Below are 26,082 nucleotides of genomic sequence, written 5' to 3'. Positions count from 1 at the left end.
GTTTAGTGGCTTTTCTGGCATGCATCCCCAAAAAAGTTGGGGGGAGTTTGCCCCACCAATATTTACATGCTAAAATCACCACTTTGTTTGACAGTGTGATAGACTTTTGTCAACAAAAAGCTGCTCTCTTCCTGGGGTCCAGCAAAACGAAGCCAGTTTATACAATATAAAAAACATTACAATACATTCACAGATGTCACAACACACTGTGTGCCATCAGACCCCTACTCCACCACTATCACATATCTACAGTACTAAATCCATGTGTGTGTGTATGGTGCGTATATTATCGTGTGTGTGTGTGTGTGTGTGTGTGTGTGTGTGTGTGTGTGTGTGTGTATATATGTGTATGCATGTGTCTGTGCCCTATGTATGTGTTGCTTCACAGTCCCCACTGTTCAATATAGTATTTTTTATCTGTTATTTTAATCTAATTTGACTGCCTGCATCAGTTACTTGATGTGGAATAGAGTTCCATGTAGTACTAAGTGCCTGCCATAGTCTGTTCTGGACTTGGGGATTGTGAAGAGACCTCGTGGCATGTCTTGTGGAGTATTCGCGGGTGTCCGAGCTGTGTGCCAGTAGTTCAGACAGACAGCTCGGTGCATTCAACATGTTAATACCTCATAAATACAAGTAGTGATGAAGTCAATCTCTCCTCCACTTTGAGCCAGGAGAAATTGACATGCATATTATTAAAAGTAGCTTTCTGTGTATATCCAAGGGCCAACCGTGCTGCCCTGTTCTGAGCCAATTGCAATTTTCCTAAGTGTAGGACATTCCTTGTTGATAGTGTTGTTAAGACACTCCTTCCGTTGCCTCCAACTGCTCTTAAATGCTAGTAAAACGAAATGCATGCTCTTCAACCGATCGCGACACGCACCCACCCGCACGACTAGAATCACTACTCTGGACGATTCCGACCTAGAATATGTGGACAACTATAAATACTTAGGTGTCTGGCTAGACTGTAAACTCTCCTTCCAGACTCACAATAAAGCATCTCCAATCCAAAATGAAATCTAGAATTGGCTTCCGATTTCGCAACAACACCTCCTTCACTCATGCTGCCAAACATACCCTCGTATCCTACCGATCCTTGACTTCGGGGATGTCATTTACAAAATAGCCTCCTACACTCTAGGCAGCAGATTGAATGCAGTCTATCACAGTGCCATCCGATTTGTCACCAAAGCCCCATATACTACCCACCACTGCGACTTGTATGCTCTCGTTGGCTGGTCCTCGCTACATATTCGTCGCCAAATCCACTGGCCCCAGGTCATCTATAAGTCTTTGGTATGTAAAGCTCCGCCTTATCTCAGCTCACTGGTCACCATAGCAGCACCCACCCCTAGCTCCAGCAGGAATATTTCACTGGTCATCCAAAGCCAACATCCCTTTTGGCCACCTTTCCATCCAGCTGCCAATGAATGGAACGAATTGCAAAAATCACTGAAGATGGAGACATATCTCCCTCACTAACTTTAAGCGTCTGCTGTCAGAGCAATTTACCGATCGCTGCACACAGCCCATTTGTAAATAGCCCATCCAACCAACTACCTACCTCTTCCCAATATTTGTTTGTTTTTCTGCTCCTTCACACACCAGTATTTCTACTTGCACCCACCTCCTTATCTGCACATCTATCACTCCAGTGTAAATCGCTAAATTGTAATTACTTCGCCACTATTGGCCTATTTATTGCCTTACCTCCTTAATTCATTTTGTACACACTGTACACAGATTTTTCTATTGTGTTATTGACTGTACAATTGTTTATCTCATCAGTAATTGTGTTGTTTTGGGCCAGGTCACAGTTGTAAATGAGAACTTGTTCTCAACCGGTCGACCTGGTTAAATAAAGGTGAAATAATGTTTAAAAAATTAAATAAAGAACGCAGAGCAGAGGTTTATTATGGACATCCTTCTCCCCATCTTAGCTACTGTTGTATCAACATGTTTTGACTGACATTTTACAATCCAGGGTAACTCAAAGCAGTTTAATCATCAACTTGCTCAATTTCCACATGATTTATTACATGATTTAGTTGAGGTTTAAGGTTTAGTGAATGATTTGTCCCAAAACAATGTTAGAGAAATATTTAAGGATAACTTATTCCTTGCTACCCACTCTAAAACTAAATGCAGCTCTTTGTTAAGTGTTGCAGTCATTTCAGTTGCTGTTGTAGCTGACGTGTATAGTGGTGAGGCATCAGCATACAAAGACACTGTGGCTTTACTCAAAGTAGGTGGTATGACGTTAGTAAAAAAAAAAAAAAAAAAGGGGCCAAACACCTGGACACCTACCCTGGAGAATTCCTGATTCAAACTGGGATATGTTTGAGAGGCTTCCATTAAAGAACACCCTCTGTGTTCTGTTAGACAAGTAACTCTTAATCCATATTATAGCAGGGGGTGTAAAGCCATAACACAAGTTTTCTCAGCAGCAGAGTATGATCGCTAATGTCAAAAGCTGCACTGAAACTGAAGTCTAACAAGACAGCCCACACAATCCTTTAATAATCAATTTCTCTCAGCCAATCATCAGTCATTTGTATAAGTGTTGTGCTTGTTGAGTGTCCTTCCCTATAAGCATGCTGAAAGTCTGTCGTCATTTTTCTTCCTGTGAAACCAGCATTGCATCTGGTCAAACACCATTTTTTCCAAAAGTTTACTAAGGCTGATTGGTTGGCTATTTAAGCCAGTAAAGGGGGCTTTACAATTCTTGATTAGCGGAATGACTTTAGCTTCCCTCCAGGCCTAAGGGCACACACTTTCTTGTAGACTTAAATTGAAGATATTCAAATAGGAGTGGCAATATCGTCCGCTATTACCCTCAGTAATTTTCCATTAAGATTCAGACCCCGGTGGGTTGTCATTGTTGATAGACAATTTTTTCACCTCTTCCACACTGACACTGCTCTAAATCAATAGTTGTTTAGTAGTGTTAGATTCTGGGTGAAACTTGGAACATTGTTATACGCAGAAGCATAGCATATAAAAGAAGTGAAAGACTGCTTTTTTCATCAGACGTTAATCGTTATCTGTAGAAGACAGATGGCTTTGGAATGTGTTGGGAGGATGGGAGAAAGTCACAAGATTGCTTTAGTGGAAGCGGATGGACATCTGTGGATTAGGTGAAGGAGGGTTTGAGATCAGGTCAGATCCCCTGAAGGGAGAAATTATAGTTTATTACCCTATTCCGGTCTAACCATAATATGTAAGGATTGGAGACGAGGAGGAGGGCCTAAATTGGAGTATATATACACACACACAGTTGAATCAGACGTTTACATACACTTAGATTGGAGTCATTAAAACTCATTTTTCAACCACTCCACAAATTTCTTGTTAAACTATTGTTTTGGCAAGTCGATTAGGACATCTACTTTGTGCATGACAAGTAATGTTTCCAACAATTGTTTACAGACAGATTTCACTTATAATTCACTTTCACAATTCCAGTAGGTCAGAAGTTTACATACACTAAGTTGACTGTGCCTTTAAACAGCTTGGGAAATTCAAGAAAATTACATCATGGCTTTAGAAGCGTCTGATAGGTGAATTGACATCATCTGAGTCAATTGCAGGTGTACCTGATGATGCTTTTCAAGGCCTATCTTCAAACTCAGTGCCTCTTTGCTTGACATCATTGGAAAATCAAAAGAAATCAACCAAGACCTCAGAAAAACAATTGTAGACCTCCACAAGTCTGGTTCATCCTTGGGAGCAATTTCCAAACGCCTGAACGTACCACGTTCATCTGTACAAACGATAGTACGCAAGTATAAACACCATGGGACCACGCAGCCGTCATACTGCTCAGGAAGGAGATGTGTTTTGTCTCCTTGAGCTGAACGTAGTTTGATGCGAGAAGTGCAAATCAACCTTGAAGATGCTGGAGGAAACGGGTACAAACGTATCTATGTCCATAGTAAAACGAGTCCTATGTCGACATAACCTGAAAGGCCGCTCAGCAAGGAAGAAGCCACTGCTCCAAAACCGCCATAAAAAAGCCAGAATATGGGTTGCAACTGCACATCGGGACGAAGACAATACTTTTGAAGAAATGTCCTCTGGTCTGATGAAACAAAAACAGAACTGTTTGGCCATAATGACCATTGTTATGTTTGGAGTAAAAAGGGGGAGGCTCGCAAGCCGAAGAACACCATCCCAACCGTGAAGCACGGGGGTGGCAGCATCATGTTGTGGGGGTGCTTTGCTGCAGGAGGGACTTGTGCACTTCACAAAATAGATGGCATCATGAGGACAGAACATTATGTGGATATATTGAAGCAACATCAAGACATCAGTCAGGAAGTTAAAGCTTGGTCGCCAATGGATCTTCCAAATGGACAATGACCCCAAGCATACTTCCAAAGTTGTGGCAAAATGGCTTAAGGACAACAAAGTCGAGGTATTGGAGTGGCCATCACAAAGCCCTGACCTCAATCCTACAGAAAATGTGTGGGCAGAACTGAAAAGGCGTGTGCAAGCAAGGTCTACAAACCTGACTGTTACACCAGCTCTGTCAGAAGGAATGGGCCAAAATTCACCCAACTTATTGTGGGAAGCTTGTGGAAGGCTACCCGAAACGTTTGACCCAAGTTAAAGAATTTAAAGGCAATGCTCCAAATACTAATTGAGTGTATGTAAACGTGACACACTGGGAATGTGATGAAAGAAATAAAAGCTGAAATAAATCACTCTATTATTCTGACATATCATATTCTTAAAATAAAGTGGTGATCCTAACTGACCTAAGACAAGGAATGTTTTACTAGGATTAAATGTCAGGAATTATGAAAAACTGAGTTTAAATGTATTTGGCTAAGGTGTATGTAAACTTCTGACTTCAACTGATGGAAACATGTTTTTGTCTGAATACAGCTGTCGACCCTTTGGGAAGAAATCATCTTGGTTAAGCTTCTCTAGTGTCCATGAGTTATTTACTCTGAAAACTAGAACCTAACAGTGGTCAGAAAATTTCAGAAACATGAACCTGCTTTCCAAGTGATTTTACCCACGCACCACTACTGCTTATATGTAACATTGGGCTTAAAAGGGTTGAAACTGAAATTCTCTCAACCCCATGACAAAATGTGTAGAATTGCAGGAAACAAGCTATAGAACTGTAAAAATGTCCACACATTGCAAAATTTGTAGAATTGCAGGAAATTTGCTTTAAAACAGCAACATTGTCTCTTCGGTCAAGAGGACGGCCTCAACAATTTTAGATCAGAGACTGTGCCATTGGCCACGCCCACTACCCACCCTCCCCTTAACTTCGCCACCGCTGCTGAACAAAAATCCTAGGGGAGACAATGGACTCTGTAGTAGAATGGTAATCTTTCAGAAAACTGAGAAACAGATGTATCATATCGATTAAGAGAGCTAAATCAAGTTTAAAACTCCATCTCTGACTGCCTGTGATCCTTCAAAATGTTGGAAAACAGTAAATGCACTGAAGAGTACAAATTCCTCTTCTTATTTGCCTAAGCAAGTTCTGTCTGACTCCAGTATCATAACTGAGAATGGGATAAAATTTATCAAAATCATAATTTATCTCAGCAGGCTTTTTATTTGAGAGAAACAGTGGTTTAAATGACCCTGGTCAGTCAATCGACTGCTCTACCAGCCTCTAGCCGACCTGCCGGTTAACACGTCTACTTCTAGTGAATTGGTTTTCATTTCAACAATTTACTACCTGTGATGTACTAGATGCCTTGCTTAAGATTGATGTAAAACTTTATCCACTGGGGCTGATACGCTTGATCCATTTTTGCTGCAGCTCTTACAACCGATTACGGAGTCATTAACCATGTGGTGATGCTTGTGACCTTAATAATTATTGTCCTCTTTTTAAACTTCATTGCCTAGCTAAAAGATTAGAATCATTGATAAATTCTCAACTAAGAGCTTCCTTATCTTTGAAATGTATTCTAAATGTACATCAGTCGGGTTTTAGACCAGGTCATAGCACCATCTCTGCTGCATCGCTAGTTACATATATAATCAAATCAAATTTTATTTGTCACATACACATGGTTAGCAGATGTTAATGCGAGTGTAGCGAAATGCTTGTGTTTCTAGTTCCGACAATGCAGTAATAACCAACAAGTAATCTAACCTAACAATTCCACAACTACTACCTTATACACACAAGTGTAAAGGGATAAAGACATATGAATGAGTGATGGTACAGAACGGCATAGGCAAGATGCAGTAGATGGTATAGTGTACAGTCTATACATATGAGATGAGTAATGTAGGGTATGTAAACAAAGTGGCATAGTTTAAAGTGGCTAGTGATACATGTATTAGATAAAGATGGCAAGATGCAGTAGATGATATAGAGTACAGTATATACATATACATATGAGATGAGTAATGTAGGATATGTAAACATTATATTAAGTGGCATTGTTTAAAGTGGCTAGTGATACATTTTTACATAATTTCCATCAATTCTCATTATTAAAAAGTGGCTGGAGTTGAGGCAGCGGCCACTAAATGTTAGTGGTGGCTGTTTAACAGTCTGATGGCCTTGAGATAGAAGCTGTTTTTCAGTCTCTCGGTCCCCGCTTTGATGCACCTGTACTGACCTCGCCTTCTGGATGATAGCGGGGTGAACAGGCAGTGGCTTGGGTGGTTGTTGTCCTTGATGATCTTTATGGCCTTCCTGTGACATCGGGTGGTGTAGGTGTCCTGGAGGGCAGGTAGTTTGCCCCCGGTGATGCGTTGTGCAGACCTCACTACCCTCTGGAGAGCCTTACGGTTGTGGGCGGAGCAGTTGCCGTACCAGGCGGTGATACAGCCTGACAGGATGCTCTCGATTGTGCATCTGTAGAAGTTTGTGAGTGCTTTTGGTGACAAGTCGAATTTCTTCAGCCTCCTGAGGTTGAAGAGGCGCTGCTGCGCCTTCTTCACAACGCTGTCTGTGTGGGTGGACCAATTCAGTTTGTCCGTGATGTGTACACCGAGGAACTTACAACTTCCCACCTTCATAAATGATGTGGGTAACAGTATGGATAAAAAGGCAACATTGTGCGGGCCTCTTCATTGACCTGTCAAAGGTCTCCGATACTGTTGATCACCCTCTGCTAATTGCGAAGCTTTCCTCAATTGGCTTAGACAAGGCTGCATGTAACTGGTTTAAAAATTACTTGAAAAACATGACTCAATCGTGTATCTTCTGATGGTGTTAAATCTGGACATAACGAAAGGTGTACCGCAGGGGTCGATTCTGGGTCTGTACTTTGTAATGTTTACATTAACAATATCGACTTTTCTGTAAAAAAAATAAATAATAAAATGTACCTGCACTTGTATGCCGCACCAATGATACTGTCGTGTATGCCATTGCCTCCACGGTTGACCAGGCTCTATCGGAACTACAATATGCATTACAGAAAAACTGGCCTAAAATTAGTATTGAATACAGGTAAAACTAAGTACAGGTTGATCTCTAGAGTAAATAAAATTAGATGATTTATGCATATGTACTTTGGATGGTTCTTATACTGATCGTGTCCCTGCTTACAAATATCTGGGCATCTGGATAGGTGAAAAGCTGTCTTAAAAAGCATATTGATGAGTTAGTTAAGCTGAGAATACAAATGGGCTTCTTCTATAGAAAGCGGATTATTCAATTGACGTTCCTATCGATCCTAGACTATGGCGACATCATCTATATGAATGCAGCTGCCACTTTACTAAAGCAGTTTATAATAGAGCACTGCGCTTTGATACCGGCGACAGTTTTAGTACTCATCACTGCATTCTCTACCAGACAGTTGTTTGGCCCTCTGATGTGACGTAGTTTGAGTCATTGCTATGTTTTCATTTATAAAGCTCTTTTACAAAAACTCCCTTGTACCAAACATCATTACTGAACCTTAGACATGAGTCACCACACCTCGGTCTCAGGAATGCCTAACTCTGGAAATTCCTTTGGTCACTACTGAGTTAGGTAAATCAGCTTTAAAATTTTCCTCCACCTCATTTGTGTAACAATTTAAAACGTTCTTAAATTTGATGTTTTGGTGCCTCTAGGGGAATGAAGAAAGCTGATTGATGACCTTATTAATGAGTTTGTTTTTATGACTGTTTTCTTTCTGCTTGCATTTTGATGTTTGTATTTTCTATTATTTCTGTAATTCAAGGCTCATCTGTAAAATACGCATTGGTCTCAGAAAACGTATATATATATTTTTTTAAATACCTGGTGTACGAATACTTGTTGTTCCCTCTGTTGTTCTGTAGTTTTACTACAGGCTGTGGGAGACAGGAAACATTAGAACTAATTTAACAGTAGCAAATAGAGCATTTTTTATTACATTTATTTTGAAAAGTTATGATGCTGAAAAATGTTGGGGGTTCAATTTAATAATAACTTTTGTTTGTATAGCGCTTTTCGGACACTCAGACACTTTACACAAGGCAATAAAAAAAATCTAAACTCACAGTATGAGAGCTAAAGCTAAGCAATGATACCAGAGCTAAGGTCTGAGATCAAAGTAAGCATTTCAAGTTAAACCAGTATGCCATCTGTAATGAACAGCCTTCCTAACTATGCCCGTCTTCCCTCCTATCCACCCACCCTCTTTTTATCCCTCTCACCTTCCTGCAGGTGTTAATCATTCTCTGTTCTTCTTTGGTTGAGGTAATCATGGGAATGCGGCAAACCCCCTCATATACGTCCCTTTGTTTCTGTGGGACATCAAAGGCATTTGATTCACATGAACATCTGACTCACACTATGGGAGGCTTCTGACACTTTGGGCTGGGTATTCAACACACAAACATTGGGATCCAATGTAAGCATTAGAGATTGTATGTGCATAATAGTTGTTTGACTAACACATACAGTATATTGCACTTTGAAAGCCTTTTGTAAGACTTACAGATTTAGCTCAAAGACAAAAGGAAATTAAATTTCACTGACACTCAGCTCAGTGCTTTACACACAATGATAATTTGCTTTGGGTCAGTCTGGGTCTTACCTGCATGGCAGACGTGCAGTGCTGGACTAGTCCCTGGACCCTGTAGTACTGAGCTTCCTTCAGAACTTCCTCCAGCTCTCGGTGGGACTCCGGAAGCGGTACCGAGCCATCCCGCATAAAGTTCAGCACCAAGCCAAAATGGCGACCACACCTGTCCAACACTACCCAGCCTAAGAAAGAGGAAAAATATTGAGGAGTGAGCACTGATGGGCAAGAATCAATCTCATCTATATTTCACATTTTTCCATGTGTCGATTGCTTTAGGAATTCCTGATGATATGGAAAAAATAAAAGGTCAATAAGTCACATCCCGTCACACGCTGCAAACGGGAGTAAATGGTGAGCACCGTTATTCAGTCGTCGATATGGGTGACCATTTGAAATATCAAAACCAGTGCAGCAGCACACCGCACAAAATTGCCCTCTGAGCCACCATAAATCACAACATTCTTCAACTGGTTATTCAGTACAGCATTGTTTCCAATAAATTGAATGATGCACACCATTATATCCTGCTGAACACAGCCCAGTGTTTCCAATCCGTTCCTTTAGCTCCCATAGGACTACAATTTTTCTTCCAGGATTAGCAAACCTGATTTGCAACCTCGTGACCATTAGTTGACTAGTTGTATCAAGTGTGGTAGTGCTGGACAGGAACAAAAATGTGCAAGCCTGCGTGATCCTAGAATAAAATATTGGGAACACTGGCATACATAAATAACACACATACAGTTGAAGTCGGAAGTTTAGATATACACCTCAGCCACAATATTTTAAACTCTGTTTTTCACAATTCCTGACATTTAATCCTAGGAAAAATGCCAAGTCTTAGGTCAGTTAGGATCACCACTTTATTTTAAGAATGTGAAATGTAACAATAATAGAGAATGATTTATTTCAGCTTGTATTTCTTTCATCACATTCCCAGTGGGTCAGAAGTTTACATACACTCAATTAGTATTTGGTAGCATTGACTTTAAATTGTTTAACTTGGGTCAAAAGTTTCAGGTAGCCTTCCACATGCTTCCCACAATAAGTTGGGCAAATTTTCTCCCATTCCTCCTGACAGAGCTGGTGTAACAGTCAGGTTTGTAGGCCTCACACACGCTTTTCCAGTTCTGCCCAAAACTCTTCTATAGGACTGAGGTCAGGGCTTTGTGATGGCCACTCCAATACCTTGACTTTGTTGTCCTTAAGCCATTTTGCCACAACTTATGCTTGGGGTCAATGTCCATTTGGAAGACCCATTTGCGACCAAGCTTTAACTTCCTGACTGATTTCTTGAGATGTTGCTTCAATATAGCCACATAATGTTCTGTCCTCATGATGCCATCTATCTTGTGAAGTGCACCAGTCCCTCCAGCAGCAAAGCATCCCCACAACATGATGCTGCCACCCCCGTGCTTCACGGTTGGGATGGTGTTCTTCGGCTTGCAAGCCTCCCCCTTTTCCCTCCAAACATAACGATGGTCATTATAGCCAAACAGTTCTGTTTTTGTTGTTTCACCAGACCAGAGGACATTTCTCCAAAAAGTACAATCTTTGTCCCCATGTGCAGTTGCAAACCGTAGTCTGGCTTTTTTATGGCAGTTTTGGAGCAGTGGCTTCTTCCTTGCTGAGCGGCCTTTCAGGTTATGTCGATATAGGACTCATTTTACTGTGGATATAGATACTTTTGTATCTGTCTCCTCCAGCATCTTTACAAGGTCATTTGCTGTTGTTCTGGGATTGATTTGCACACAAAAGTACGTTCACCTCTCGGAGACAGAATTACGTCTCCTTCCTGAGCGGTATGACTGCTGCGTGGTCCCATGGTGTTTAAACTTGCGTACTATTGGTTGAACAGATGAATGTGGTACCTTCAGGCGTTTGGAAATTGCTCCCAAGGATGAACCAGACATGGAGGTCTACAATTTTCTTTGAGGTCTTGGCTGCTTTCTTTTGATTTTCCCATGATGTCAAGCAGAGGCACTGAGTTTGAAGGTAGTCCTTGAAATACATCCACAGGTACACCTCCGATTGACTCAAATGATGTCAATTAGCCTATCAGAAGACTCTAAAGCCATGACATCATTTTCTGGAATTTTCCAAGTTGTTTAAAGGCACAGTCAACTTAATGTATGTGGGGGGTTCTCGGGGGTGGGGAATGGAATTAAAAAAAAAAAAATCCTGGGGGGGTCTCAAATGGTTGCGGGATAGCTATTGGTGAACTGTGGGGGGGCTCTTGTAGGGTTTGGGTTCACATTTTCTGGCCTGGTGGTAGATCGGTCAACATGCACTTGAGCAGGGCATCGAGCATGGATGCTTCAGAGCGACACACAGAATGGGAATCTGTCGGATGACTGGTATGATATAGTTATTGAGCGGCTTCAATGCAAGTATATTGTATGTTTCAAATATTCAATAAAACATTTTTAAAAATACACTTAGTGTATGTCAACTTCTGACCTACTGGAATTGTGATACAGTGAATTAATTATAAGTGAAATAATCTGTCTGCCAAAACTAGTTTGTTAACATGCCAAAACTAGTTTGTTAACAAGAAATTTGTGGAGTGGTTGAAAAACGAGTTTTAATGACTCCAACCTAAGTGTATGTAAACTTCAGACTTCAACTGTAGGTCCATACTTACCCTCCGAATCTATGGTGACCTCTGCTCCTCCATTGCACATGCTCCTTAGTAAGCTGTCCTCTTTGCTCAGGGTCTGTACTGTGGTGTAATGCAGGGAGCCCCCAACATTCAGCTTCACATATTTACTCCCCGCCAGACCACCTCCAACCCCCTTCTCCTCGCTGCAATGGCCAGAGGACTGGGTGGCGAGGATGGAGGCAGCTGCCACACTCCCTGCGGAAGCCTCGGCAGACATCAGGCGTGCTTGCAGTTAGAAGTTTCTGATTTAAAAAACAGGAGACCTCAGTTGGGGGATGTGATTTCAATTGAATTATCAAAAACAAATATCACAGTCAACAGACAAAAATTAGGTGGATGTTATGGGTGTAATGGTACATGGGGACCTCTGTTCCGACAGCACTGTGAACCCGAATGAATACATAAATTGTTTTAATTCAAAATGAAAACACTAGGCCTACAGGCTATGCCTACACTGCATTGTCGGCCTATTGCCTCGAGTAAATCTAAGAAGAAAAAATGCTCAGGCTATTCAGTTAAAACTAGAACACGTTGCAATCAAAATTCTAATCTTAATTGGTGCATTTCAAACTGTCCTTTTGTGAGGCGCAGCTGGGAACTAGTTCTGTATGGTGGCGAGTGGAAGAGTCGATAAACCAGAATTGGAGGATCCTCCATCATTGTTTAAATCTCCAGTTTGGGAAATGTTGGCTTCCCAGTAGATTAAATTACAATGGTGGTGGACAGTTGTGGATAAAATGTTAACAGTAATTCACCACGCACAACGAGAACAGTCTATACAGCTGCCAACACCTCAAATATGTTGACAGATTTATGCCGACATCACCCCAGTAAACCAGAGCAAGACAAAACGCAAAAAAAACGTCATTCAAGCAGCCCTTGGCAGCTGATTCTGACCGGGCTAAAGAAATTACAAGAGCGAAGGGTAGGCTGTGTTTACATTTTTTTTACATTCTTTGGTTTACAGCTGTTGATATGCTCCCATTCTCTGTGTTTGAGAATAGGGGGTTTCAGCATGGAGCAAGATATCTGCCAAAAGGTTGAAAGTACAGTTATGGCCAAAAGTTGAGAATGACAAATATTAATTTCCAAAGTTTGCTGCTTCAGTGTCTTTAGATATTTTTGTCAGATGTTACTATGGAATACGGAAGTATAATTACAAGCATTTCATAAGTGTCAAATGCTTTTATTGACAATTACATAAAGTTGATGCAAAGAGTCAATATTTGCAGTTTTGACCCTTCTTCAATACCGCTGAAATCCGCCCTGGCATGCTGTCAATTAACTTCTGGGCCACATCCTGACATATGGCAGCCCATTCTTGCATAATCAATGGTTGGAATTTGTCAGAATTTGTGGGTTTTTGTTTGTCCACCCACCTCTTGAGGATTGATCACACGTTCTCAATGGAATTAAGGTCTGGGGAGGTTCCGGGCCATGGACCCAAAATATCTATGTTTTGTTCCTCGAGCCACTTAGTTATCACTTTTGCCTTATGGCAAGGTGCTCCATCATGCTGGAAAATGTATTTTTCATCACCAAACTGTTCCTGGATGGTTGGGAGAAGTTGCTCTTGGAGGATGTGTTGGTACCATTCTTTTGGCTGAGCAGCAAACCTACACATGAATGGTTTTAGGATGCTTTACTGTTGGCATGACAGGACCGATGGTAGTGCTCACCTTGTCTTCTCCGGACAAGCTTTTTCCCGGATGCCCCAAACAATCGGAAAGGGGATTCAGCAGAGAAAATGACTTTACCCCAGTCCTCAGCCGTCCAATCCTTGTACCTTTTGCAGAATATCAGTCTGTCCCTGATGTTTCTCCTGGAGAGAAGTGGCTTTTTTGCTGCCATTCTTGACACCAGGCCATCCTCCAAAAGTCTTTGCCTCACTGTGCGTGCAGATGCACCCACACCTGCCTGCTGTCATTCCTGAGCAAGCTCTGTACTGGTGGTGCCCCGACCCCGCAGCTGAATCAACTTTAGGAGACGGTCCTGGCGCTTGCTGGACTTTCTTGGGCGCCCTGAAGCCTTCTTCACAACAATTGAACCGCTCTCCTTGAAGTTCTTGAGGATCCAATTTTAGGTGCAATCTTACTGGCAGCAATATCCTTGCCTGTGAAGCCCTTTTTGTGTAAAGCAATGATGACGGCACGTGTTTCCTTGCAGGTAACCATGTTTGACAGAGGAAGAGCAATGATTCCAAGCACCACCCTCCTTTTAAAGCTTCCAGTCTGTTATTCGAACTCAATCAGCATGACAGAGTGATCACCAGCCATGTCCTCGTCAACATTCACACCTGTGTTAACGAGAGAATCACTGACATGTCAGCTGGTTATTTTGTGGCAGGGCTGAAATGCAGTGGAAATGTTTTTGGGGGGGAATTCAGTTCATTTGCATGGCAAAGAGGGACTTTGCAGTTAATTGCAATTCATCTGATCACTCTTCATAATATTCTGGAGTATATGCAAATTGCCATCATACAAACTGAGGCAGCAGACTTTGTGAAAATGTATGTGTGTCACTCAACTTTTGGCCACGACTGTATGTATCATTAGGATCGTAAGAAAAAACATACGTAAATTGTTAGTATTGTAAGAAAAGCCAATGCTGAAACATGAAATGTAAACGTTAAATTAGATCTCTCCCGTTACGACTATGAATTAATATTTACACGTTCAATTACTTTATGTCTCCCTTGACTGGGTTAGAGATCTTTTTGTATACGTACAAACTTGTCAGTAATGTGCCATCTGCAAAAGACATGAACGTAGCTAGTCAAATCAAGCAACTCTAGCCCAGACCAGTTAAAGTTGCTTTAGAGCATCCAGTTTAATTTCCAAAATAAATGTCTAAAGCTTGTTTTAGAACTGCAAACAATAATAACATTATATCAGTAGATGGCTTGGGCCTTCAGCAAATGACTTGTGTGACACAGAAGAGCCTTGCCTAGAATAACTGCTTGAGCTGCAAAAGTAGATGGAAAGTTAGACGGTTCGCGCAAAACTGAAAGCGCAAACCATTGCATTTAACCATGGCAAGGTGACTGGGAATATGGCCGAAAACAAAGTGTAGTTATCCCCTCCGTAAGGCAATCAAACAGGCAAAACGTCAGTATAGAGACAAAGTGGAGTCGCAATTCAACGGCTCAGACACGAGACGTATGTGGCAGGGTCTACAGACAATCACGGACTACAAACGGAAAACCAGCCACGTCTCGGATACCAACGTCTTGCTTCCCAAAAGCTAAACACCTTTTCCCGCATTGAGTATAACCCAGAGCCACACCAGCTGGCTAGAGTGTTTACGGACATACTCAATCTCTCCCTATCCCAGTCTGTTGTCCCGACATGCTTCAAGATGTCCACCATTGTTCACGTACTGCGGGATGCTGGACTTCTAGGCAGAGTTGCAAAGAAACAGCCATATCTCTGTCCAGTGTGTGTTCTTTTGCCCATCTTAAATATTTTATTTTTATTGGCCAGTCTGAGATATGGCTTTTCTTTGCAACTCTGCCTAGAAGGCCAGCATCCCTGAGTCGCCTCTTCACTGTTGATGTTGAGACTGGTGTTTTGCGGGTACTATTTAATGAAGCTGCTAGTTGAGGATTGAGGTGTCTGTTTCTCAAAACCAGACACTAATGTACTTGTCCTCTTGCTCAGTTGTGCACCAGGGCCTCCCACTCCTCTTTCTATTCTGGTTAGAGCGCTGTCTGTGAAGGGAGTAGTACACAGCGTTGTACGAGATCTTCAGTTTCTTGGCAATTTCTCAGAACAAGAATAGACTGACGAGTTTCAGAAGGTATTTGTTTCTGGCCATTTTGAGCCTGTAATCGAACCCACAAATGCTGATGCTCCAGATACTAAACTCATCTAAAAAAGGCCAGTTTAATTGCTTCTTTAATCAGAACCATTTTCAGCTGTGCTAACAAAATTGCAAAAGGGTTTTCTAATGATCAATTAGCTAATCCAAGTTTATCATTTTAAAAGGCTAAAACAGCTGCCATTGGAACACAGGAGTGATGGTTGCTGATAATGGGCCTCTGTACGCCTACGTAGATGTTCCATTAAATATGAGCCATTTCCAGCCACAATGTTAATGTTGTAAATTACTAATGTCTACACTGTATTTCTGATCAATTTGATGTTATTTTAAAAACGGACATTTTTTTTTTGCTTTTCTTTCAAGAACAAGGAAAGTTCTAAGTCACCCCAAACTTTTGAACGGTAGTGTATATAAACTCAGCAAAAAAAGAAACATACTCTCACTGTCAACTGCGTTTATTTTCAGCAAACGTAACATGTGTAAATGTTTATATGAACATAATATTCAACAACAGACATAAACTGAACAAGTTCCACAGACATGTGACTAAAAAGAAATTGAATATTGTCCCTGAACAAAGGGGGGTCAAAATCAAAAGTAACAGTCAGTATCTGCTGTGGCCACCAGCTGCATTAAGTACTGCAGCGCATCTCCTCCTCATGGACTGCACCAGATTTGCCAGTTCTTGCTGTGAGATGTTACCCCACTCTTCCAACAAGGCACCTGCAAGTTCCCGGACATTTCTGGGGGGAATCGCCCTAGCCCTCACCCTCCGATCCAACAAGTCCCAGACGTGCTCAATGGGATTGAGATCCGGGCTCTTCGCTGGCCACGGCAGAACACTGACATTCCTTTCTTGTAGGAAATCACGCACAGAACGAGCAATATGGCTGGTGGCATTGTCATGCTGGAAGGTCATGTCAGGATGAGCCTGCAGGAAGGGTACCACAACGCACAGCGTTGAGATTACATGCAATGACAACAAGCGCAGCCCGATGATGCTGTGACACATCGCCCCAGACCATGACGGACCCTCCAACTCGATCCCGCTCCAGAGTACAGGCCTCGGTGTAACGCTCATTTGACGATAAACGTGAATCCAAACATCACCCCCGGTGAGACAAAACTGTGACTCATCAGTGAAGACCACTTCTTGCCAGTCTTGTCTGGTCCGGCGACGATGGGTTTGTGCCCATAGGTGACGTTGTTGCCGGTGATGTCTGGTGAGGACCTGCCTTACAACAGGCCTACAAGCCCTCAGTCCAGCCTCTGCGGACAGTCTGAGCACTGATGGAGGGCGTTCCTGGTCTAACTCTGGCAGTTGTTGGCATCCTGTACCTGTCACGCAGGTGTGATGTTCAGATGTACCGATCCTGTGCAGGTGTTGTTACACATGGTCTGCCACTGCGAGGACGATCAGCTGTCCGTCCTGTCTCCCTGTAGCGCTGCCACATCTGCCGTCCCCATGCCTCCTTGCAGCATGCCTAAGGCACATCTACGCAGATGACCAGGGACCCTGGGCATCTTTTTTTGTGTTTGAGTCAGTAGAAAGGCCTCTTTAGTGTCCTAAGTTTTCATAACTGTGACCTTAATTGCCTACTGTCGGTAAGTTGTTGGTGTCTTAACGACCGTTCCACAGGTGCATGTTCATTAATTGTTTATGCTTCATTGAACAAGCACGGGAAACAGTGTTTAAACCCTTTACAATGAAGATCTGCAAAGTTATTTGGATTTTTACTAATCATCTTTTAAAGACAGGGTCCTGAAAAAGGGATGTTTCTTTTTTTAATGAGTTTATATCAATCGGTCGACCTCTAATATAAATGTGCCCATTTGGAGATCTGATAGTATTTCTGATTGGCTTCACGCACCACAGCTGTGGAGTTTCTCAAAGTAATGTTTTATTCACCTCAAACAGCAAGCAAACAGTATGTTATACATCCATTGAGAATTACAATAGTTCCTCAACGCATTTAAAATCTTTCCAGCCCTCTCCCTTTTGATAACCACTCAGCGTGAAAGGAAAAAAAATGACATGCTCTGATCCAGTGGAAAAGTCATGAAATTGGCTTCTTATCAGTGCTCGACTTGGACTGAAAACGGTTCCGGTACTCATATTGGGTGCTGGTACTGTTAATATTTAGGTGCAGGAGCTACATAATATTTTTGAGCTAATAGGAGCAAGCAGTACAAAATGTGAATATTTATACAATGTTGCAAGTCAGCTAGCACAAGCTTTTGGCAAGACCAAAGTTAATAGTCGATACAATGTTTCAAGTTCGTTGCAGACAGGCCATGTGTAGCCAATGTGATTTATCTGACATTTTTTTGTCCTATATTTTCTACCTGCAGGCTGCAAAAAAAAAAGGGTGGGGGGGGTGCTTTATGTAGGCAATTTTTACATAGATGGCAATAGAAGTTAAACCTAAAAATAATCATTTTCATTTAATTTGTATAGAATTGATTAACCACATGACAATGATTTTTAGATATGAAAACGTTATTATAAAATGTGCATATGAAAACCATAACTGGATCGGTAGGAAAAAAATTGCATTCCACATGAGAAAGGTTGCAGACTCCTCGTGTAGCCTTATTATTGGAAACTTCTGGAGAGTAATGGCAGAATCTGTGAAAGCCAGCAGGAGCAGGAGAATAGTTGGGTCAGGTTACATTTGTTTTCCTTCTGGTTACCTAGATAACTAGCGCCCTCGAGGAATCAAACCGTAAGCGTAAAGCATCAAACAAGCTTAATGCACATAGCTGATTTTATTAAAACACATAGGGTGTGTCTACATATGGAAAAAATATCAGTTTAAAAATGTTGCCAAATTGACATTCAGTCGACCACAATTTTTTTTTTTAGTTGGGGACAGCCCTTGTCCTCGGTTGCAACACTCACTACAGAGTTACAAACTGCCTCTGGAAGCAACGTCAGCACAAGAACTGTTCATCTGGAGCTTCATGAAATGGGTCTCCATTGGCCAAGCAGCCGCACACAAGCCTAAGATCACCATGCGCAATGCCAAGTGTCGGCTGGAGTGGAGTTCCAACTTTGTGGCAACAGTTATGTGAAGACCCTTTCCTGTTTCAGCATCATAATGCCCCTGTGCACAAAGCGAGCTCCATTCAGGAACGGTGACGAGATCTGTGTGGAAGAACTTGACTGGCCTGCACAGAGCCCTGACCTAAACCCCATTAAAAACTTTAAGATGACCTGGAACGCCGACTGCGAGCCAGGCCTAATCACCCAACATCAGTGCCCGACCTTACTAATGCTTGTGGCTGAATGGAAGCAAGTCCCCGCAGCAATGTTCCAACATCTAGTGGAAAGCCTTCCCAGAAGAGTGGAGGTAGTCATAGAAGCAAAGTGGGGGGGACCAACTCCATATTAACGCCCATGATTTTGGAATGAGATGTTCGGCGTCCACATACTTTTGATCATGTAGTGTATATAGAAAGCACTTGCATTATATAAACAGTTCAGACAAGTAGTTAGCTATCCTGGCTTTAGATACTTTAAGTTAGAGATACTGCACTCTAGCCGAGTAGGTAACGTTAGCTAGCTAGCGATCCCTCTACCTTCATCAGAAACCTGCCTTCTGGTAGGGATGTCAAACGTTCAGCCTGCTGCACAGACCCAATGGACGCTCTAATCTAGAGCGCTGGGTTAAATTGTGCTTAGGAGTCTTTTATCATCTCAAAATGGTTAAACTAGTGAGAAGTATATGTGATTGAATTATTTTGCCATATCTAATTAATGTACAAAAGAGTGTACAAAACATTAGGTACACCTTCATAATATTGTGTTGCACTCCAGAACAGCCTCAAGCCATCAGGCATGGACTCTACAAGGTGTCGAAAGCAATCATGCTCTCCATAGCCGATGTGAGCAAGACATTTAAACAGGTAAACATTCACAAGGCAGCAGGGCCAGACAGAATACCAGGACGTGTACACAGAGCATGCGCAGACCAACTGGCAAGTGTCTTCACTGACATTTGCAACCTGTACATGGAGTCTGAAATAGCTACATGTTTCAAGCAGACCACCATAGTCCCTGTGCCCAGAAAGCAAAGGTAACCTGCCTAAATGGCTCCCGCCCCATAGCACTCACGTCAGTAGCCATGAAGTGCTTTGAAAGGCTGGTCATGGCTCACATCAACACCATCCCACAAACCCTAGACCCACTCCAATTCACATATTGCCCCAACAGATCCACAGATGATGCAATCTCAATCGCACTCCACACTACCCTTTCCCACCTGGACAAAAGGAACACCCATGTGAGAATGCTGTTCATTGACTGCAGCTCAGCACTCAACACCATAGCGCCAACAAAGCTCATCACTAAGCTAAGGACCCTGGGTCTAAACACCTCCCTCTGCAACTGGATCCTGGACTTCCTAACTGGCCCCCAGGAGGTAAGAATAGCCAACAACATCTGCCACGCTGATAATCAACATGGGGGACCCTAAGGGGTGTATGCTTAGTCCCCTCCTGTACTCCATGTTCACCCACAACTGCGTGACCAAGCACGACTCCAACACAATCATTAAGTTTGCTGACGACACCATGAGACAGCCTATAGGGAGGAGGTCAGAGACCTGGCAGTGTGGTGCCAGGACAACAACCTCTCCCTCAACGTGAGCATGACAAAGGAGACAATCATGGACTACAAGAAAAGGAGGGCTGAACACACCCCCATTCACATCGATGGGGCTGTAGTGGAGCGGGTTGAGAGTTTCAAGTTCCTCGGTGTCCACAACACCAACAAACTATTTTGGTCCAAACACACCAAGAAAGTTGTGAAGAGGGCACGACAACACCTTTTCCCCCTTAGGAGACTGAAAAGATTTGGCATGGGTCCCCAGATCTTCAAAAAGTTCTACAGCTGCACGATTGAGAGCATCCTGATCAGTTGCATCACCACCTGGTAAGGCAACTGCTCAGCATCCGACCGTAAGGCGATACAGAGGGTAGTGCGTATGGCCCAGTACATCACCGGGGCCAAGCTTCCTGCAATCCAGGACCTATTTACTAGGCGGTGTCAGAGGAAGGCCAAAATAATTGTCAGACTTCAGTCACCCAAGTCATAGCCTTTTCTCTGCTACAGCACAGCAAGCGGTACCAGAGCGCAAAGTCTAGGTCCAAAAGGCACCTTAAGTTTCTACCCCCAAGCCATAAGTCTGCTGAACAATTAATCAAATGGCCACCCTCCCTTTGTTTTTACAGTGCTGCTACTCGCTGTATATTATCTATGAATAGTCACTTTACCACTACCTACATGTACAAATTACCTCGACTAACCTGTATCCCCGCACATTGACTTGGTACCAGTACCCTCTGCATAACCTCACTTATTTTTTTTACACTTTTGTTTATTTTGTAACTCTATATTCTTAAAACTGCTTTGATGGTTAAGGGCATGTAAGTAAGCATTTCATGGCATGTGACAAATACAATTTGATTTGACTCCAATGCTTCCCAGAGTAGTGTCAAGTTGGCTGGATGTCCTTTGGGTGGTGGTGGACCATTCTTAATACACACAGGAAACTGAGCGTGAAAAACCGAGCAACATTGCAATTCTTCACACACTCAAACTGCTGCGCCTGGCACCTACCATACCCCGTTCAAAGGCACTTAAATATTTTGTCTTGACCCTCCGAATGGCATACATACACAATCCATGTCTCAAAACTTAAAAATCTTTCTTTAACTCGTCTCCTCCCATCATCTATACTGATTGAAGTGGATTTAACAGGTGACCTCAATAAGGGATCATAGCTTTCACCTGGTCAGTCTAATGGAAAAAAAACAGGTGTTCCTAATAATTTGTACACTCAGTTTAGATTGTAGAAGGCTTCTACAAATCCTCATCTAAACAACCATGTATATAGGGTATTCCAAGTTTCCCTGTGGCCTTTGAATAGTGTTAGTTTAAACAGCTTTACACCCCAAACGCTCCCTGTTCTATTGATATCGATGGAAATGATTAACAAAAAAAGTGTTGTATTACTCTTACCGCGTTGGTGACCCACTTGAATCAAAATGCAACACTTCAAAATGTAGCTAGCCGTCTTCTACAAATTGTCCTCTAATTAGTGAGGTACACATTCACATAGTGTGATTTTTCTAGCTGTATTAGTTTGAATAGGACGTGCATATTTCTGCATATTGGTCATTGATTCTGGACACTTTAAAACTGTTTTACATTGGGCTATTTATCAAAATGTCTAGTCAACAGGAAGCAGTGACAGTCATTTTCAACTTAAGTTTTAGGAATGTAACTTTTGCCTCCCGAGTGACACAGCGGTCTAAGGCACTGCATCGCAGAGCTAGAAGCGTCACTACAGACCCGGATTCGATCCCAGGCTGTGTCGTAGCCGGGCGCGACCAGGAGACCCATGAGGTGGTGCACAATTGGCCCAGCGTTGTCCAGGTTAGGGGAGGGTTTGGCCTGCCGGGATGTGTTTGTCCCATCGCGCTCTAGCAACTCCTTGTGGCAGGCTGGGCGCATGCACGCTGATTTCTGTCGCCAGTTGTACGGTGTTTCCTCCAACACATTGGTGCGGCTGGCTTCCGGGTTAAGCGAGCAGTGTGTCAAGAAGTAGTGCGGCTTGGCAAGGTTGTGTTTCGGAGGAAGCATGGCTCTCGACCTTCGCCTCTCCCAAGTCCGTACAGGAGTTGCAGCTTTGGGACCAGACTAACTACCAATTGGCTATAACAAAATTGGGGAGAAAAATGGGGTGAAAAGTAAAATAAAATAACATTAAACTTTTAATATTGCAATCATTCTTTCTGATTTATATAGTTATTATTTTCAAGGCTACTCCACTTACACCGTTTAAGTTAGAAATTTCTTTCTAACTTTAAAACGTGTAGACTGGTCTGGAATAGTGTGCTGGCATACAATTTTGAGATGGACCTTTTAGAGGTATAAAAGCAAATTGTGACATCACTCCCAACATTACATTCACTATAAACAAATGTTACTTCTAACACAAACCAAATTCCCAACAAATTACACAAAATGAGAGCATATGAAAAATTCCTCTACTCTGCATTTAAATCTGAAATCAGAACAGAATTACTCTCTGGTACCGATCAAAAACTGGACAAATGAGTGGCCACAAATTATTTCAAAAAGCTGAAGCTTCACATGTTTTCTTCATGTTAAATTTTTATCTACAGTAGTTTCAGTGGTAGTGTAGCTACTTAATCAGGTAAAACTACTGGATGAGTCCAAAAACGTGCTGTAATTTAATTTGTTTTGACGATTTCGGGTGTTTGCCATGCCTACTTCCAGGCCAGTATCATCATGTCCAGGTGAAATTTGAATGGGTAACGTTAACTGTTAGCTAGCTTTCCAGACACTGCAAAACATCTTGCTAGACACATGGAAGACAGCAAAGTAGCTCGCTACAATCACACTAGTTAACTTGCTAGTTAGTATTTGGCATGTTACCTAGCTAGCTACATTTACTAACGTCAGTTTCAAGCTACCGTACCGTCTCTGGTTGGATGCTAAAGGCAAGCCGTTAGCTAGCTAACGTACTCACCAGGCTAGCCGACTTGCTAGTTAACATTAGCGGTTAACTTTTGTGGTGGTTCCAAATCTCCAATACTATTAAAATGAGAATTTAAAACAGCGGAAAAAGAAAACGCTTAACTAGGTTGCTAGCTAGTTGTACGAATTAAGGAAATACTGTGTTTAATTAGGAGGAGGTCATTTTGACATGTTTAGCTTGCTTGACTAGGTAACGTCATCGACAAGATTAGTTTATTCTTCGATGAGGTTTAACGGCGTTTGGCCTCCAATAAATGTTCCATTACCGCCACCTAGTAGACTGGAGTACAACTCCCGTATACTTTGCTTAAAAAATATATGCATAAGTAAACAAATGCCCTACCATCTAACACTACACTCACAAAAAAAAATGAAATTATTTAAAAAATAACACCACCCTACTCCACTATTTAAATATATTTAGTTCTACCTCAGGCCAACAACCTGAAAGCATGGGACACCACCACTTAACACACCCTGTTACTCTTCTGTCTCGCACACCCAAATACCTCTCTGCAGCTGCCACCACAACCTCAATTTTCTGCAACCTATGTTTCATCCCTGCAGTACAGTTGATAACCATTGCTATAAATGCTAAAAATCCAATCTTATTGAAACATATATCACTTGTTGACCTATCCCTCTGTACTGGTACAGATCTACTACTCACACCACTCTTCTCAGGATCCCTCCCCCTTGACCCATCTTCCTCTACTTTCTTCACTGTCTCAGCATATGACAACTTCTGCACTACTCTAACCCGGAAACATCAACCTGCCTCTCTCGCACGGGACATTTCTGATCCCCAGTCCCATGGGCACCCTGACAATTAACACATACCACTACTTTTCCCAATGCTAAACATTATTTTGTCTCATGCCCTTCTGCACACTTCTCACACCTAGGAACCTCCCTCCTACACACTGCTGCCACATGCACATAAGCTTGAAAGGGGGGTGAGTGTAACGGATGTGAAATGGCTATCTAGTTAGTGGTGGTGCGCGCTAATAGCCTTTCAATCGGTGACGTCACTTGCTCTGAGACCTTGAAGTAGTGGTTCCCCTTGCTCTGCAAGGGCTGTGGCTTTTGTGGAGCGATGGGTAACGATGCTTCGTGGATGACTGTTGTTGATGTGTGCAGAGGGTCCCTGGTTCGCGCCCGGGTCGGGGCGAGGGGACGGACTAAAGTTAAACTGTTACACTAACATCACTTTGTCAGGCAAAGACTCAACATCAAAAGAACAGACAATGACTCTTCTGTTCCGCCACTCATGCCACCCTGTCTGCTTCGCACCAAACGGCGAGCATCACAAACACCGGGAATCTTCCCCTTCAGTTGGTCAACTTTTACATTTACTGCTACCCCAGTAATCACTCCTTTCAATGGCACCCTTTTCTTGAAAGCAAAACAATTCAAATTTCTTGCCCCCATTCATTTAACGCACAGCGCCTTCTCCCTCTGACCAGCAGAAACACAAACAATTATCACAGACCACTTTTGGTTACCAAATCCACAGCACCCAACTCTGTTTTCACCCACCCTGAAACCACAAATGGATCAGCCAAAAGGCAAGGGTCACTCCAACTGTCACAGACTCATCTTTATCATGACCCTCGGTGCAAGCCTCGGCTCCGAGAACTTCACCACACCTACCACCTCCGATACCTCCTGTCTTCAGCTCACCCTGCTTACACTTTCTACCATTCTTCTAAAACAAACCATCTCCCTTTTTACGTAATTTTTAACCAACTCAAGCTCACCCTCTTCCTCCCTCTCTCTCTCTCTCTCTCAGACCTCCTCTGCCTTTCTTTTCCCCCTCCATTCCTCCTACGTATTCCAAGTATATGTCTCTTTATCAGTGGCTGTCAGTGCTGTTTATGATGAGGGATGACGCTTTTTTTTCATGAGCATGGTCTTATTTCTATTACAGCATATTGGATTACTGTCATTCATATTCCATTCAATGTAACATCGATAGGTTTAGGCTACTATATGATACTCAAATTTTCCCTATACACATCATGAGGTTGCTACAACCTAGCCTGTGAATGAATGTTTACAACGTAGGTGCATACAGGTCGAGATACATTTTTAAGGTGACAGACAGTGACACATTCAATACCGCCTTGTAATAATTAGTCCAACAGTTGCAAACAAGAGTTTCTATAGGACAAATTCTAGGTATTTGTATCCCCGTTTCGTTTGCTTCCGTTAAAGAAAAGTTTTTCAACAGAATCGGCGGAATGAATACACACCTGATATACGCGTAAACACCACATTGTATCGGTTGTCGACCGAGGTAAAGACAGATTCAGGTTAGACATTCAACGGATATTCGCCTGTAGTTTTCCTTATGTCCACCAACAGCAGTTAGGGACCGTCAACATAGTGACGAATCCTATTTTTCTAATTTCAATATCTCTTTAACCATTACTCCTAAAACTTCCAAAACTACCCTGATGGCACATACTTTTTTTTGTAAATTTACATCTCGCACTATTTTAAATGATTTATTTAATTTTTGAAATTCAATTGCGCCTTGGTCATGTGACCGACACACCTCAAACAAAGGTTCATAATGTACACGCAGTGGGCCTATACATTGCACACTCTTCTGTTTGTCCATTTGCATCTCATGAGATTTTACAATAAAAGTTTAAAATTTCAAAAGCTCCTTAGTCATATGACCTACAAACCCTCAAGCTACTTTCAGAATATCCTCTGAGTAACCATATACAGTGGGGAGAACAAGTATTTGATACACTGCCGATTTTGCAGGTTTTCCTACTTACAAAGCATGTAGAGGTCTGTAATTTTGATCATAGGTACACTTCAACTGTGAGAGACGGAATCTAAAACAAAAATCCAGAAAATCACATTGTATTATTTTTAAGTAATTCATTTGCATTCAAATAGATAGTATGACATAAATAATATGAAATACATAACCTCTTCTGTACTTGCGCCAACCACTTCCCTATTCGTGCCAACAGAAATGTGTAAGTCATCTATGTGCCGGTATCTTAAAAGTG

At 42.2% G+C, this 26,082-nt stretch overlaps 1 protein-coding gene across 1 annotated transcript in view; it reads right to left on the bottom strand.

Moving 5' to 3' along the window:
• The window catches only part of kctd13 (potassium channel tetramerization domain containing 13), a 32,849-nt gene extending 9,566 nt beyond the window's left edge, over positions 1-23,283 (bottom strand). The window contains exons 1-5 of the mRNA XM_055881393.1: positions 23,043-23,283; positions 11,641-11,900; positions 9,009-9,178; positions 8,626-8,715; positions 8,228-8,280 (exon numbers count right to left, since the gene is read on the bottom strand). Of these exons, the coding sequence (XP_055737368.1) occupies positions 8,228-8,280; positions 8,626-8,715; positions 9,009-9,178; positions 11,641-11,875 (548 nt within the window). The 5' untranslated portion in view covers positions 11,876-11,900; positions 23,043-23,283. The remainder of the gene's footprint in view (positions 1-8,227; positions 8,281-8,625; positions 8,716-9,008; positions 9,179-11,640; positions 11,901-23,042) is intronic.
• Between the last annotated feature and the right edge of the window lie 2,799 nt (positions 23,284-26,082).

The sequence above is a fragment of the Salvelinus fontinalis genome, chromosome 2 (assembly GCF_029448725.1).
Source record: "Salvelinus fontinalis isolate EN_2023a chromosome 2, ASM2944872v1, whole genome shotgun sequence".
Lineage (NCBI taxonomy): Eukaryota > Metazoa > Chordata > Actinopteri > Salmoniformes > Salmonidae > Salvelinus > Salvelinus fontinalis.
Note: the sequence above shows the minus strand (reverse complement) of the source record. Positions and strands in the feature narration are given on the sequence as shown.